At 44.5% G+C, this 16,708-nt stretch overlaps 1 protein-coding gene across 3 annotated transcripts in view; it reads right to left on the bottom strand.

Moving 5' to 3' along the window:
• IGF2BP3 (insulin like growth factor 2 mRNA binding protein 3) overlaps nt 1-16,708 on the bottom strand; it is a 160,118-nt gene that overhangs the window by 7,913 nt on the left and 135,497 nt on the right. For all 3 annotated transcript variants that reach the window (XM_090046769.1, XM_090046770.1, XM_090046768.1), the window contains 2 exons: nt 8,585-8,659; nt 1,646-1,777 (listed from right to left, as the gene is read on the bottom strand). In XM_090046769.1, coding sequence (XP_089902895.1) covers nt 1,646-1,777; nt 8,585-8,659 — 207 coding nt within the window. The remainder of the gene's footprint in view (nt 1-1,645; nt 1,778-8,584; nt 8,660-16,708) is intronic.

Here is a 16,708-nt window from a genome sequence, read left to right as displayed (position 1 = left end):
CTTACGCCCAGCACAATAAAAAACAATACTGATTTTCCTCGTCTTCATAATTCAATTTTAACATTGTTTGAAACCCAGCACTAGAGTTGCCAGTAGAGAGTTCCTCCAAAAGGTGTTCCCTACTTTTAGTGATCTGTTCTGGAAAGAATCCAAAAGACTAAGCAGAGGACTGAATAAACAGGGACTCTGTACATCACTGCTTGCACAAGTGCTACAGGCCAGATCAACCAGTAGGTTGTTGACAAGCTGAGCACCATCAACTCCAGCTGAGGCAAACAGAATGAGGACATTCACAGTCTCTGGATACACCGTGGACTTGACAGGGCTCAGACTCTCCATTTATAAACCCAGGACAGCACTGATAATTAAGGCTTGTTAAAGTTCTTTGAAGATGCCAATACATTGATGATGTTAAATATTAGTTAAAAGGGAACTATGTCACTACTGGCCATAGTTCATGGCAGGGTGCTAGAAGCTAACAGAAAATACCAGACTGCATTTACTTCATATGGAAGCATTTTGGTAAGAAAAGTCATTCCATTTTTTAATGAAATTGTTCCTTTTAAGTAGGGGTGCACCAATAGAGATTTTTGGGGTCGATACCAATAGCTGATTTTTAAGGAGGTGTATTGGCCAATAACAATCTGATTTCCAATATGCAGCTCTTCAGCTCTAAGAGCTGCATCCAGCTGGTAACTCTGGTATGGTGGAAGGGGAGGGGCATGGGGGGGCAGATAAAGGCCCCTGTGGGGAGGGAGGTAATGGGGCTGGTGCTCACCAGCCAGGGCAGGGAAGGGAGAGGCATCAGAGAGAGCCACAAGTGACTTGTCCGGGGTGGGGGTCCATGTGCCCCCCTGGATCTGCGTGGCGTGGGGCAGGCTGATGGTGTGGGCTGGGGCCGAAGGGTGGTGCGGTTCATCGGGGAGGCACGGGAAGGGAGGGAGGTGGCCCCTACCACTGGGCATGGCTTGTCCAGTGCTCGTCTGGTGGCTCCCACTGCTGCTCCCGCCAGTTTTCTGGGAGGGCATGGGGGTGGGGGGCATGTGTGCCTGGATCTGCCCAGCTGGGAAGAGCCCAGCCCCTGCCCCGTGAAAAGATCCTCTTTTCTGCCTGGGCAGCAGGCCAAAGAAAAGTAAGTAGGATTTGTAGGGTTTGGGGGGTGGGGAAACTCAAGAAAACAAAACACAATTTCTTCTTCTTTATACCGGAAAACTTGTCCAGCACTGAAAAGACGGGAGTCGGATCTTGCCAACACTTCCTCCAGAAGGTTAAGTCAGCTAAATTGTTGGCACAAAGAATGATCTACATGATCAGGCCTCTGATTAAGAACCTATTAATTCTAAATGGAAGGGGAGTAACTGCATTTGCCATGAGAAGTCCCAAAACCTATGACTGGGATTTAAGTCAGCAGTTATCCTCCTGATTGGCTCCAAATGAAATCTAAATATTGATTGTGAGAAAGATAATTCTTTTCTACTTGAGTTTAGGAAAGGGGAGAGGAAAAACTGAAGGACTAATTATAGCTTTCATGGCACATGCAAGCTTCAATTACTATGCAAAGAGTTAAAATACGAATTAGCTAAAAGCTTATACTTCAGCTGTCCTTCAGCTCCGTTTCTTTTTTTTTTATCAGTTCAATACTTACTGTTTTGCCTCCTTTACCAATAACTCTACCAGCAGCATAGGATGGCACTTTTATATGAGCCTCAAGTTTAACTTCTTCTTTAGGTCCAAAGAAATTTTCTTCTTTAAGCTTTCCATAGATTCTCCCTTGAGCCTGTGGAATGAATTTTGTCAGAGTTATAGTACCACCCTGAAATCTAGTCAATTACATATTTTTTTTTATATATATATCCAACATGCACTAAAGAAAGCCAACAACATACATAAACAAACACAAGAAATGATGTTTTCTTCCCCCCTTGTAAAAACTTTTTCCACTTGATTACTTTTGCAAGGTGCTTGCATCCAACTAGAAACTGCAGTAGTCAATCCCTTATAGAAACTGACAATCTACCCAAGTTTCAAGCACAATAACAAACAACAGCATTCTACTGTTTTCCAGTGGAGTAACTCATTTTAAATGATTACCTCTTGTTTAGTGGTAGGAGAACTGCATGCCAGATGTATGTTTTTATTACTACCAAGAGCCCAAAAGCAGTTTATTTGCTCAAGCACAAGTTAGTTCCTGAAATTCATTCTTTAAAAGGATGTTGAAATCAAATGCCAAGATACATTACAAAGACTTAATTTACTCCAGGTTGTATGCTTTTACACAAATTACTGAGTAACCAAATGCAATGTGTTGGTCTAGGCAAGTGTTGGTGTTTAGTTTTTAATGTACAAGATTAAGTCTTTCAACGTAATTCTGAGTGATATCTTGGAAGTAGTTTTATTTTAACTAACACAGATCACCATAAAGCAGTGCTGGGTACATGAACATGCTGGGTAGTAACACAGATATCCATCAAGATGTTTCTGCCCATTACAAATAGGAAAGTGAGAGCTTCAGTGCCCAGCTCTCTCCATTTTTTAAATAATTTGGTTTTAGTTGCTTCTCAAGCCATTTCTTAGTTCCCTGTCATTCACAGGCTAAGTCATGAATTACGTTTTTTCTTCCATTCTGGAGGCCTTTCAAAATCAGGTGGATGCTTCCTTCCTAAGCAGTACCACAGAAACCAATTCAATGAGAGAACTGGATCCTAAATGGTGCATTTTCCATTTGATTAGTTTTTCAGTCCCTTTCCAAAATCTTGGCAGCACCTGTCAATCCTACCAATGCAAAGTCCCACAAAGTGTCAAAACAAGGAAAGATGGGTGGGAAAGAAGTAAGAGCAGACCTCTGACACAAGTCACATCAACTGATGGAATACCAGCCAACCTGTGACACCTGAAGCTTGACCATCTCAGAGTTACTCTTGTCCATTTTAGCTTATGTGTTACAGCCATGAAAGATTCAAGCAGCTAAAACAGTATAAAGCAAAAGGAAGCTGGATCACCTTATAAATTTTCAGCAACTTTTCACTTGTACAACACAAATGCCTGGTGCATCAAAAAGGGCACTTTGAAAGCCCTGAACTAAACTAAAATAGGCTAATCAAAAATTGTGGCCATGGAGCTGAAGCAATCAGCTCTTCCAAAACACAAGTCATAGAGACAAATGGTTATGCTTATGCTTTAGGGGATTACCAATAAAGGGTTGAGTTACAGACCTGTCTCTCATCTCTTTCAGCCTTAGGTGGTAGAAATGCCTTACCTGCTAAGAGGGAATGGAGGATCATTGGGAAGGAATTGTAATTTTATTTTGACTTGGTGTATAAAAAGGGGAATCAGTAAGGGAATCATAACTGTCCCTGAATTCTGTATCTAAGTTTACAAAGAAGTCCTGATTATAGAAGGGCTGTAGTCTTCTCTCAAAAGACTGGACAATATTGGGTTTCTGGTAACTCCTCCTGCTAGCAGGAATGAAGAACAGCTCAAAAAAATCTGAGAGATGATGTCCCCACAAGGAGCCACAGTTATTGCCTGGAAGGATTTTCACTTGTTGACTAACAAGCAGTGCTAGTGGAGACAATTAAGAGAATGAGTCCTATTAAAAAAGATTGTCAATCTAGAGATATACTCCAAACAATAGCAGTATGGATTGCTTTTATAATCTCAGTCAAAGGAACATTGTTCAAAGCAGCATGAGAGGCTGAGTGAGCTCAAGCTGAGTAAAACCTTGTATAATCCCCTCAAACATAAATGATGTGCATACATCTCATGCCCGTATCTATAAGGATATCAGTTGGGCTTTCATCCTCTTTACCAACACAACAGTGTACACAGGGCTTTAAGTGAACTGCTATCGTTCAAATAAAACGGATAGTGTTCCAACCCTATCCAGCATGTGAAAATTTGCTTTGTACAATAAATGAGGTTTTGAGGAAAGGATTAGCATATGAACAGATTAACAGATTCAAGACTACCTTAAGCAGAATGAACCCTGAAGTTAGTTTTATGTAAAAGAATATACAGGCAACCCTCACTTAACACGGTTTCACTTAGTGCTATTTCGCTATAGTGCTCATTTAAAATTCATACCTGATTTCACTTAGTGCTGAGCCAGTTTCGTTATAGTGATCAGTGAAGCAGCAGTGGCAGCAAGAAGCGAGGAGTGGCAGTGAGTGGGTGGGCAGGCATGAGCATGGGGTCTGCACTGGTGCCACAGGGCCAGGGCCAGCAGGGGCCCACAGCAGGGCAGCAGGAACGGGGGACCCAGGCTGGCACATGGTGCTGGAGTAGCTGGCAGGTACAGGGTAGGGGGAGAAGTGGCGGTGGCAAGAAGCAGCAAGTGGAGGGGCAGGCATGAGTATGAGGCCCCTGCCAGTGCCAGCAGGGGCCTGGGGGGGGAGGAGGGGGCAGCAGGAGCACAGGGTCTGGGCTGGCACATGGTGCCAGAGCGACTAGTGGGCAAGGGGGTGGGGAAAAGCGGTGGCAGCAAGCAGCAGTGAGTGTGGGGCCTCCGCCAGTGCCTGGGGCCAGGGCCAGTGGGGGCCTAGGAGTAGAGCAGCAGAAGCGTGGGGCTTGGTCTGGGACATGGGGCAGGAGCAGCCAGCAGGTAGGGGGAAGGGTAGGGAGAGGCAGTGGCGATGGTGAGAAGCTACTGTAAGAAGCGGCAGTAACCAATTATTTCTATGTACATTAATGCCTATGGGGAAATGGGTTTTGCTTAGCATGGTTCCCCCTTAATGCTCAGTTTTTCTGGAACCAATTAAGAGCGTTAAGTAGGGGTTGCCTGTAAACTGGATCTTCTGCAAGGGACTGGGTTTCCCTTATCTTTATATACAGACTTCCTAGTAGTTATAACTTGTCTTGACTGGGACCTCATAGTTGCTTTCACATGGTAAGCAAGAACCTATTAAACCAATCAACATGTTGAAATCCTCCATAAAGAAAACGATTTCTGACAGGTGAAAAATCCTAGATCCAGCCTTTGAGAAATTTTGTCAGAGTGCAGTGAAACACTGTCATACAGAACTATAACTAATAGACCAATTCACAGAGATTAAAGCCAGAGAATCCCTAACTGAGGTAAAGAATAGTCCAGATTGCTTTACTGACAGGAAATAACCCAATATATTTGGAATGATTGCCTGGAGAGGTGACCAAGGATATAATTCCAATGAAACTGAGATTATTTCTGTTTAGACTGGCAAATTTGCTTCAAGGAAGATCTACTCTGAAGTAAGATGCCAGGATAGCTACAGGAACCATTCTGGACACCTTAGACAGCCAGCATCTAGACTGCCAGGTGCAGGGATTGTGGGTCAAATATACACTGCTGTGGAAACATCAGGTAGGCCAGTTCACATCAGTATTATGACCAGTCTCAGAACAGTTACCTTCATGAAGTCGAATACAAAAACAGCCTGACCCAAATTGAAGGTACCATGAAAATTGTCCTGTGTCACTGAACTTTGTCAGTTTTCTCAACAACTAGAGGGATCAAGAGTATTGGTGGAAAGTGTACAACAGATCAGGCATCCTGCAGACGCAAAAGATCTCCACAAGGGACCGCACTCTCCGAGTGGAAATGGGTAAAGAGGGGGGTGCATTGGCAGATAACAGGCTCCTAGTGATCTTCCAGTAGCTCTTAGAATTCTTCTAAGGATTTCTCCTAGTGCCACACAAAGTAAGAGGGCATTACCCATGGAGGAAACTGTCATCCACCTTAGGACAAGGAGCAGATCTTCAGTTGCAAAGCATAGCACAGCCTGGCAATGACATAGCAAGTTAATGGACTGCTGGAACTGATTACTACAATGGTGCTAAGGAAGTAGTTGATACTAAACCAAGGTATCTTGGTACAGCGGTGCTCAGTACCATTCTGGATGATCTCAACATACTCTCCACTTGAATTATCAAGGCAACAGTGGTATCCACTTATCAATCTTATCGGAGTCAGCTCAGTTCTTGGGATGAGAAAATTCTTGATGGCAAATTCAATTCTGTGCCACGGTAGACTCAGGTCACTACCTTTAAGGCTTAGGAGAAGGCACCCATCCTGGCTCTGGGTGTAGTGCTTACAGCACCCTTTTGAATGGGTGCTACTGACAGGTTGGGCTTTCAAGGAGAAGTGGTGCAAGAGCTTGAATGGACACCTTGGCCACCAAGGTAGGAGTCAGCGCCACTTCCCTTGAAAGTTGGTTCCAGATCCTAGCTGCCCCGACTGTGAAGTAGTGCCTCCTGATGTCTAGTCTAAACCTACTCTCTAACAACTTATGGCCATTATCCCTTGTTACTCTGGGAGGTGCTTGGGGGAACAGTGTCTCTCCCAAACCCCACTGGTCTCCCCCTAGTAAGCTTATAGACAGCCACCAGGTCCCCCTCAGCCTTCTCTTGTGAAGGGTGAACAGGTTAAGGTCCTGTAGCCTCTCCTCATAGGGTCTGCCCTGCTGTCTCTGGATCATGCGAGTGCCCCTCCTCTGGACCCTCTCCATGCTGTCCACATCCCTCTTGAAGTGCGGCACCCAGAACTGGCTACAGTACTCCAGCTGCGGCCTGACCAGTGTCAAATAGAGGGGGAGGATCACCTCCTTAGCCCTGCTTGTGATGCATCTGTGGATGCAAGATAAGGTATGGTTATCCCTACTGATTGTGTCCTTGCACTGTCGGCCCATGTTCATCTTGGAGTCAATAATGACTTCAAGATCTCTTTCTGCCACCGTGCTTTCAAGAAGGGAGTTCCCTAGTCTAAAGTTATGCTGCTGGTTCCTACTGCCTAAGTGCAGCACCCTGCACTTGTCAGTATTGAATCCTATCCTATTTTCATTTGCCCACCACATAACCTGTCCAGGTCCCACTGTAATCTTCCCTTCCCTTCTAGCATGCCCACGTCAACCCAAATCATGGCCCTCTCCAAAGCATAACAGGTACTGGGATTGCTTTCATTACTGATGGGCATAGCAGTGCCACAAGCTATACTTATTTTAAAGCCAGGAGACTTCAAAGTCTGTTGTTTTAGGTTATTATTTGGGTGAGGTGCAAACCTATTAGTATTCTGTTGTAAACACTAAAAATCTGAAGTCAACTGGCAAAGGAAGACTAACAATTTTTTTGAATGGGGGAAAGGAGCAGGGAACAGAACCGTTAGTTATTCACCAAGAAGTGAGTGAGTTCAGCTTGCAGTCATCCTACATTGTATCCTCAGCTACTGGGAAGTTCTTGGGTTAGCCTGAACAGACATCTGAAAAAATCTAATATCGCCCCCACACATTTTTTTAGTTCTGAAAAAAATCTAGTATCTCCTGCACCTCAGAGCAGCAAAGTTTCCATCTGTACAGCTTTTAAGGTAGCCACCAAGTTGCACGTCCTATTACTTTTCAGAGCCTCCTTTACTCACAGTAATCCCTCAGATCTGAAGATAGATAGTAGAAAATCTTGCTCTGGCTCCAGAGATGCAAGTTTCACTCTCTCTCCAGACCTGCACCAAAAGCTACCCGCCACGGACCCAGCTGTAATTGGTACCTCCCTGCTTGGGCTGGCAAGTCAAAGGTAGTGGGGCGTGATGTCAGCCACAACATTCTCTGTTATGTTGCTGGCTACAGAAACTGGCATGCCTTAACCAGGCTAGGCTCAGAGGGACCTCTTACCTCCCCTTTGAATACTTTTATGTGGGATTACTATTCATTTTGGGCTAAACAGCATTACGACTATAAAAAAATATGCCCAGATCTTTCTTCACAAGTTAAAGTTTAACAGTAAATTAATGTTATATAGTCTGAAAACTGCTTTTACCATTTGCAAGTTGCTGCCAGAAACAAGTACAAAGCTGAGAAAAGATGCGACTAAGAAAGAACAGGTTACAAAACCTTGAACAATTTTTTTCCACCCACTGTAGGCCTCGTTTGTGAATCAGTCAGGCTGCTGCATGACTGTCTCCAATATCACTCCTGACCTCTGGCACACTTTCATTGTTCATTAACAGAAATAGAGTTGGTGTCTTTGTTTCTCCCTTACTCACCCATTACCCTTTGGGAAGTGACTCAATCCTTGGATTTAAACAGAAGTGGGAAATCAAGGTTGGGGCATCTCAGCTTAACTGTGCTGTCAAATCAAACCAGCCATTTTGTTAATCTAAAAAGCTGCCCAAAATAGTTTGCTCTAGAACAGGAGTGTCACCTAGAGAACCCAGAGCATCAAACTTCTTTTCAACTTTATTACTGCAATTAAAATACACTGTCTAGTAAATTTGTAATGCAGAATGGAAAGACAAGACCATTACAACTCCTAGGTGAGAAGGGGAAATCAGGGGAAACTAGAAGGATGTTTTGCCTCCTATTTGTGCCATTTATTCTTAGGTTTGCTTCTGCTCACACTGAAGTTGTGTAAAACTCCCAATGACTACTGGGATACAGGCATGGAATTTCTTTACCCAAATCTTTGTACAATATTTATTTGCTGAAAGGGAATGCAATAAACTGTTTCACTAAATTCTGAATAAGAAGGTTCTGCAGAATCCACCATTTCATGATTCTGGTTTTCCCCTGCAGGCCAAGTCTGCTACATATTAACAAACTGGAGGGACATTTTTATACTTTACCTTAAACTGAGCCTCTGGAGGTCCAGTGATGATAACCATTCTCAGCTTCACATCTGGTCCTTCAGCAGGAGCAATCTGGAACACAAGGTTCAACTTTACATAGCTGTCTACTGAAAGAAAATTTAAAAGATGACCTGTTGCACATTAGCAGAACTGTTATAATCTGCCCCAAGTCCAGAATTTTTTGTTACATCTGCAGCATTGTGTTTTGGTCATGCTAGGTTTTCTTTCTTTAAGAAAAATATGGGAGAAATGGCTAAGTTTCAAATAAATTTACTTGAACTACCAAAGATGCAACTATGGGCAGATCCAGGATTTTAAAAAAAGGAGGTGCAGAATGTGTGGCACATCATAATGTATACCAGGACACATTTGTCTCCAGTTAAAGAGAAACTAGAAGCTTTACTAATATACTAGGGGATTAGTGCTAAATTGTTCAATTTAAGAATGGAGCAAAAGCAAATATAACAACAGGAATATGCACTGATTTGTTAGATTATATGTAAAGTTTAAAAACCACAACGAACTAGACAAAAAGTAGTCAGAGTCAAAAGATACGGCATTATTAGTCTTCTAGGTCACAGTTAAATGTATGTCTCAGTGAGATTCACAAAACAAAAAGCTAGCTATCTTGAGGGTCTTAACAGTGCCTCCAATACTTCACCATCAATCATTTCTACATCTGACTTAATATTACCACACCCGAGTAGGTTTTTAGCTAGAACTAAAAACAGTCTGCAGGGCTGTGAAATAAGAGAGACATTACTAGGAATGGCTAACAACGAGCAAAATTGCAGGAGAAAGAATAGTCTGAATAGTGCAACACGTGGAGTGAAGAAAAATCAGCCTGACTTGGAGTTGATAATGAGCCATGAAGTCAACTCACTCCCTCACTGGTACCCAAATAGAGATGTTGCTGCCTCTCCCAGGAAGCTGCTTTTAAAGTTTGGGTAGAGCAGGAATCAAAGAGGGGGAATGCAACTGCACCACTGCATACCCCAATCCACCCCGGGTATAACCACCCAAAAAGATCTGTAGCCCATGGCAAAAACACAAACCTCTCAAGCTCCATGTGCACACTGCAGAGTGGGGAGGGGGAGAAAATAAAGAAATACAGCTTCCCAGAGGTAAGCATTGCTTATTATGCTCAACCATTCAACAAGTTCTATCCAGTGTGGGCATGAAAGAAAAGGAAATCTCTTCCTAACACACTCTGCCCACGAGCAAATTTTTCTTCCAGGAATTAAGCTAAGCATTGCCTGACCTATCCAAGGGATTGTATCCAAACATTCCTTCAGGTTGGATAGTGAATTTCCAAGTTCCAGGCATGTAAAATATACAGATGTTTTTATCTTTGAAACAAAAATTAAGCTCCACTGGGGCTGATGCACAGAAACCTACAGGGTTTATAGTAGTTCATTTTACCACAAAGTAAGATTTCTGTGGGTGTGGCTCTAGACTCCAGTGGTCTTCAATAATTCAAATAAGCCTCTGACATTCTGGATGAACACTTTGTTTATCACAACTGACATTTCCATTGCAGTGTCTAGTATTACATAGCCACTGCTGAATGGGAAATGTATTAAACATTACAGGACTTCATCTTGGCTCTTGCCATAGGTATATTATTCATCTTTAACAGCTGTGGTTTAATTCAGACATAAATGGCTAGTTACCATGTATCATTTTTTACTAAGCAAGATTTAACTAATCAAAATTAGCATCATTATTCATACTCCGTTCTGCATTAGAGAATACATTATATACTAGCTATTTGCTTTACATAGGAAGTCACATGTTTTCATTTGCTATTTCTATACAATACATACATATACATCACTTACTAACCTACCAAACATGAAAAAGTGTCAAAAACAGATTACAGGCATACCTTGTTTTATTGCGCTTCGCTTTATTGCGCTTCGCAGATATTGCGTTTTTTACAAATTGAAGGTTTGTGGCAATCCTGCATCTGGCAAGTCTATCGGCACCATTTTTCCAACAGCATTTGCTCACTTCACATTTTTTTAGCATAAAGTATTTTTTAATTAAGGTATGTACATTGTTTTTTTAGACATAATGCTATTGCACACTTAATAGACTACAGTATAGTGTAAACATAACTTTTATATGTACTGGGAAACCAAAAAATTCGTGTGACTTGCTTTATTGCAATATTCGCTTTATTGCGGTGGTCTGGGACTGAACCCGTAATATCTCCGAGGTATGCCTGTAGATCAAATCCTTATACTTTATGGAAAATACAAGTATGTAAATGGTATAAGCTTTTGAGGTACCTTTGCGATTATCTTACTGTACACAGCTTGGAGTGTTAAATTTCAACCAAGTTAGACCAAAATGTTTGAGACTACACACAGGTACGAAGTATCAGACTCCATGGGCAGTGACAGTATGAAATGAGACTTTTTGCCACCAAGTCCTGTATTTAAATTTTGGAAAATATTTTCCCTGAAGTCTATGATACATATATGTGTCTTCCATATATTATTACTTTAATGTTTTTAGGAATGTCTTCGAGGTTGTTAGACTAGTGTAATCTGGATTGCTGAAGACAAGGAAGACTAGGGACTTCGAAACAGGCATTCAGTACTAATATTAATGTTTTAAGAAGTGCAAGGGGTAAAATTTAGCAGACTCCATGTTTATTTTGACTCCTTGAAGGTAAAGATCAGTATTCTAAGAAATTTTAATTTAATATTTCAACAGGTGCAAAGAATAGACTAATACTTAAACAGAATCTTACGAATTTCAGTATGTACATGTTATGTATTCTTCAAAAATTATTTTATGACTAATTATTGTTACCAGACCTATCAATTTCAGTACAAACCCTAGGTACGTATGCAGCACCTCATTCATATATTAAACAGGCCCGGAAATGAGACAGTCTGACAAACTAACAGTCTGATTCTATATACAATGAGAACAAATTTAAATGTACCCTCAAATTTTAGCTAGGTACAGATTCTTCAATCAAAATGCATTACCCCATTCCTATGTTAGAATCAGGGTTTATAGGAAGCATGTATTTAACAAAGGGGCTATTTTGCAAGTTTCTGAGTGGGGCAAATAAAGAATGATCTAAGCTGATGTGGCACAGCAAAGGCTATTATATATCGGGGTTCCCAGGTCATTTTTACATACATAAATGTGCACCTTCGGGACAGCAAGCTTCTTTTGCTTCTGAAAAACTTCAGTAGCATCTCTGCTCTTATCTGGCTCCTGCTCCCCAGCTCAAATCCCTGTTCTTTCCAGATTTCCAGCTGATGTTTCTTCTGCAGTGCTCCCTAAACAAGACAGATACCTGCCTGTATCTCAACATCTCTGTCTTGACTACCACATCCCTGGGTGCTAGGAAATGGTAACAAGTCAATGAAGAACAACATGGTAACCGTTGTTTGATTTAAGCAGCACCATGAGAATTTGCACCAGGTCTTAAAAGGAAATGAACAAGAGATAGCCATAATCTGCACTTCTAAAAATGTAGCCAAAACCTCATCTCTGGACACAGGTCAACAGCACTGGCTTTACGCAAGAAAGTTCTGAGGGAATTCAGGGGACTTCAGACACAGCTACAACACTGGAAGTAGTAGCTTTCACTAACATTGCAACCATTTGCAGAGCTGATAGCCTGGTTGTTTTTCACTATTTGAACAGCAATGGATTTCCCCATCTCATCCCTTCTCACACAGAGATGAGGCCCAACAAGCCCCTATAGAAGCATATTCTTCAACAGAAATGAGCTCCAGAACTCTGACAGTCTCATCAAATTCTCCTCAACACCTCTGTGCCCATGAAGCAGGACAGTCATCAGAATTACCTTTAGACAAAAACTTGCAACAAGGGATAAAGCTAGAGCTCAGGCCTGCAAAAGGCTGACTTGGGTATGTGCTTATGTACACCAATTAAGGAAGCAACAGTTTCTCACGAGGAAACAATATGAGAAGCAATAATGAAACCACTTCACTTTGCTGTGTGGGAAAAACTCTACAAAGAGACTCTGGTATTTATAACAAACAACTTTTCATACTACTCTTAAAAAAAACAAACCCACACTTCACATCATAGAGCCAGGGTTCGAATTACAGGGGAGCTCAGGAGGGCTGAGCCCCCCATATGAGGACCCCCCATAGGCGAGACCCCCTATAAGATTTGAAAATCATAACAGGGAGGGGGTGTCTCTCATTTTATTAGAGCATTGTGATGGGCAGACCTTGTTTTCTTTTTTTGCAGACTCCCCCCTCCCCCTAGAGCAGGGGTGGGCAATTATTTTGGGCAGAGGGCCACTTACCCAGTTTTGGCAAGCTGTCGAGGGCCACATGGGTAGCCCTGCCCCTTGACAGGTGCCCCACCCCCTGGTCATCATCTTGGGACCAATGTCCCAGGGCCAGCACCGGTCCGGCACAGGCTGGCAGGGGTCTGTGGAGCCGGGCTGGGCTGCACCAACAGGGAGAGGGGGGAGCTGGCCCGGCTCCAAAGAGCCCCTGCTGACCGGGACCCCATGCTCCCACCACCCTGCTCTGAACCCTGCCGGCACTGGCCCCGGGACACCAGTGCAGGTCCCAAGCTCCCGCTGGCTCCCGCACCTGCTCACACTCCCAGTGCCCCCCAGCCCCGCAGCACAGGCAGGGGGCAGCGCACAGCCCCAACCCCCTACTTGCTGGCAGGGAAGAAGCTGGTGTTGAGCATGGGGAAAAGCAGCCCCTTGCCCACTCCATGGCAGACACTCCCTGCTGCAGGTGCTCACAGCCCATATGGGGCTGTGTGGAGCAGGCACAGGCAGCTCCACGTGGGCTGCAAGTGGCTGCAGTGCGGGGCACCAGCCAGGGGGTGGGAGAGGGGTTGCTTTCCCCCCCACTCTCAGCTTTTCCCCAGGTGACTTTTCCCTGGGCTCCTTCCCTGCCTGGGGTCCTCCCCTGCCCTTCCCCCTTAGAAGTTCTGGCGCGAGGCAGCCACATGGTCCTGGCCCAGAAGCCCCTGCTGGGGCTTCCGGCTGGGGGGCGGGGGGGGCAAGCCCAGGCAGGCCCTGCTGTTGCGGGAGCCCGCCAAGCTTCCCCTGGGTCCTACTGCCCTTAGTTCCTGTCATTTTTTACAGGAACCAACGGCAGATAAATATTAATTCTCTAAACATTTAGGGGCCCTGTGGGCTGGAAAGAATGACCTTGCAGGCCAGATCCAGCCCATGGGCCCTATTTTGCCCACCCCTGCCCTAGAGTCAAAGCATAATTTGAACTCTGCATAGAGCCTAGAGACATTTTTTAGTTTGATACAATACATTAAGCAACTGGCAGAATAATTCAGGGCCCCAATCCCCAACAGTAAGGCCTAGATTCTAGAGCAGGGGTGGACAAAATGCGGCCCATGGACCAGATTTTCATAGATTTCATAGAGATTAGGGCTGGAAGGGACATCGGAAGATCACTGAGTCCAGCCCCCTGCCCAAAGGGCAGGAAGTCAGCTGGGGTCATAGGATCCCAGCAAGATAAGCATCCAATTTGCTCTTGAAGGTGTTCAATGTAGGTGTTTGAACCACCTCCGATGGCAGGCTGTTCGACCTTGGGGGCTCGGACAGTAAAGAAATTCTTCCTTATGTCCAGCCTGAAACAGTCTTACAGTAGTTTATAACTGTTCAACCGCATCGTCCCTTGAGGTGCTCTGGTGAACAAAAGTTCCCCCAGATCCTGGTGGTCACCCCTGATAAACTTACAGGTGGCCATCAGATCACCCCTGAGCCTGCGCTTTTCCAGGATAAAGAGCCCCATGGCTCTCAGCCTGTTGTCGTAAGGTCTGGTTTCCTGACCTCTGATCATGCGCGTGGCTCTTCTCTGGACTCTCTCAAGCTTCTCCACGTCCTTTTTGAATTGTGGAGCCCAAAACCGGACACAGTACTCCAGCTGTGGCCTCACCAAGGCCAAGTACAAGGGGAGAACGACATCCCAGGATCTACTTGAGAAGCATCTATGGATGCAAGCCAGCGTTTTGGTCGCTTTACTAGCCGCAGCATCGCATTGCAGGCTCATGTTCATCTTGTGGTCAATGATGACCCCCAAGTCTCTTTCCTCCGTAGTGCTAGCCAGTGTAGCACTGCTGAACCTATAAGGATGTTGCAGGTTTTTCTTCCCAAAATGAAGAACCTTGCATTTTTCAGTGTTAAACACCATCAGGTTCTCATCCGCCCATTTGCTGAGCCTATCCAGGTCAGCCTGGATCACCCGTCTGTCTTCTGGTGTGGATGCTTTGCCACAAAGTTTGGTGTCATCGGCAAACTTGGCCGGTCCGCTCCCGACTCCAATGTCCACATCATTAATGAAGATGTTGAACAATACGGGTCCAGGGACAGAGCCTTGGGGGACCCCACTGGTCACAAGATACCATGATGAGTGACTTCCATCAACTACTACCCTCCAGGTCTGACCATGGAGCCAATTTCCCAGCCAGCGGATCATGGTGGACCCAAGGCCACAACTGGCCAAGAGGTGATCATGGGAAACCAGATATATCTTGACTTCAAAAAAGCCTTCTATGACATCAATCTCTTCTCCCTTGTCCAGGTGATAGGTCACCTGATCATAGAAGGAAATGAGATTGTTTAAGCAAGACCTACCCGCAACAAACCTGTGCTGACTATCCCTTAGGATGTTGGCGTTGGCCAGTCCATTAAGGATGGCCTCTTTAATAAACTTTTCTAAGATCTTCCCTGGGATAGAAGTCAGGCTGACAGTTAGCTGGATCCACTTTCCTCCCTTTCTTGAAGATAGGCACCACATTGGTCGCCTTCCAGTCTTTGGGCACTACACCAGAGTTTTCAAAGTTCCATGCCAGGGGCTGGGCTATGATGCTCGCCAGCTCCTTGAGTACCCTGGGATGTAGACTATCAGGGCCGGCTGACTGGAAGGTATCTAGCTTCTTAAGATGTTCCTTTATGAGGTCAGCATTAATGGAGGGCAGGGGATCTCCCTCACCCAGACCTCCCTGTCCCGTAGCAGGCGTGGGTGTCCCATGGGACTGATGAAAGACTGATGCAAAGTACCCACTTAATAGGTTGTTTTTTTCCCTGGGCGTCAGTTGTCAGTTGCCCCATCTGGTTCAGCAGGGGTCCGATGCTGCCCTTGCTTTTCCTCCGGCTCCCCACATATCTGAAAAAGGACTTTTTATTGTCCTTGATGCTCAAAGCTAGCTGGAGTTCAGTTGCAGCCTTGGCTTTCCTGGTTTGCTCCCTGCAGGACAGGACCAGTGCAGAATAATCCTCTTTGGAGGTGAATCCTGTCCTCCATCCTTTGTAGGCCTTTCTTTTTAGCCTCAGGAGGTCTGCTAAGTCCCTGGAGAGCCAGGGGGCTGCTGTGCCCTCCTGCTGCCTTTCCTCCGAGATGGAATAGACATAGCTTGTGCATTGAGGATTGCTCCCTTGAGGAGCAACCACTCTTCTTGAACTCCCCTCTCCCTGGGGTCATGGTCCCTTAGGGCCTCGCTGACAAGCCTCCTGAGCTTGTCAAAGTCGGCTTTCCTGAAGTCAAGGACTTTCCAAGATGTAGCCCACCGGGCCATTCTATCCAGCCCATGAGAGACCCATAAAAAAATGTAGAAAATTAATATTTATCTGCCCCTGGCTGCCTGTCATGTGGCCCTTGATGGCTTGCCAAAACTCAGTAAGTAGCCCTACAGCCAAAATAATTGCCCACCCCTGATCTAGAGACTGTGTCCACATGAGGGAATTCTGCCAAAACATCCTCAACTAAGGTAACGTTAGTGGGAGCTCAACACTTTTCTTACACTTGAACAGAATGGAGAAAGCAGGTCCAGCCAGTCACTAAGACTTGGCATCTGCACTGGTACGGAAGTGAAGCCAAAGAAGAATCAGAGACTGCATCAACTGAATTTAACGTTTATCCTTGTATTAGCTCGAACTAGTACAAAATCTGACTCATGCTGGAATTTTTAGGTACAAAATCCATTAAACCTGGTGAGAAGCAAATGGTCCTGTATGGCAACCTAGCGTAGACAACACTTACTTTTCCAATAGTATCTTAGAGCAGAGTCGGAAGAGTTTAGTATCTTCAGTAACATTAGGACCTTACTAAAAGACATTTTTCTAAGTTGAGACCA

Source organism: Crocodylus siamensis, chromosome 5 (genome assembly GCF_052110815.1).
Source record: "Crocodylus siamensis isolate JL-2025a chromosome 5, ASM5211081v1, whole genome shotgun sequence".
NCBI lineage: Eukaryota > Metazoa > Chordata > Crocodylia > Crocodylidae > Crocodylus > Crocodylus siamensis.
The sequence above is the reverse complement of the archived record's forward strand: the minus strand, read 5'-3'. Positions and strand labels throughout refer to the sequence as shown.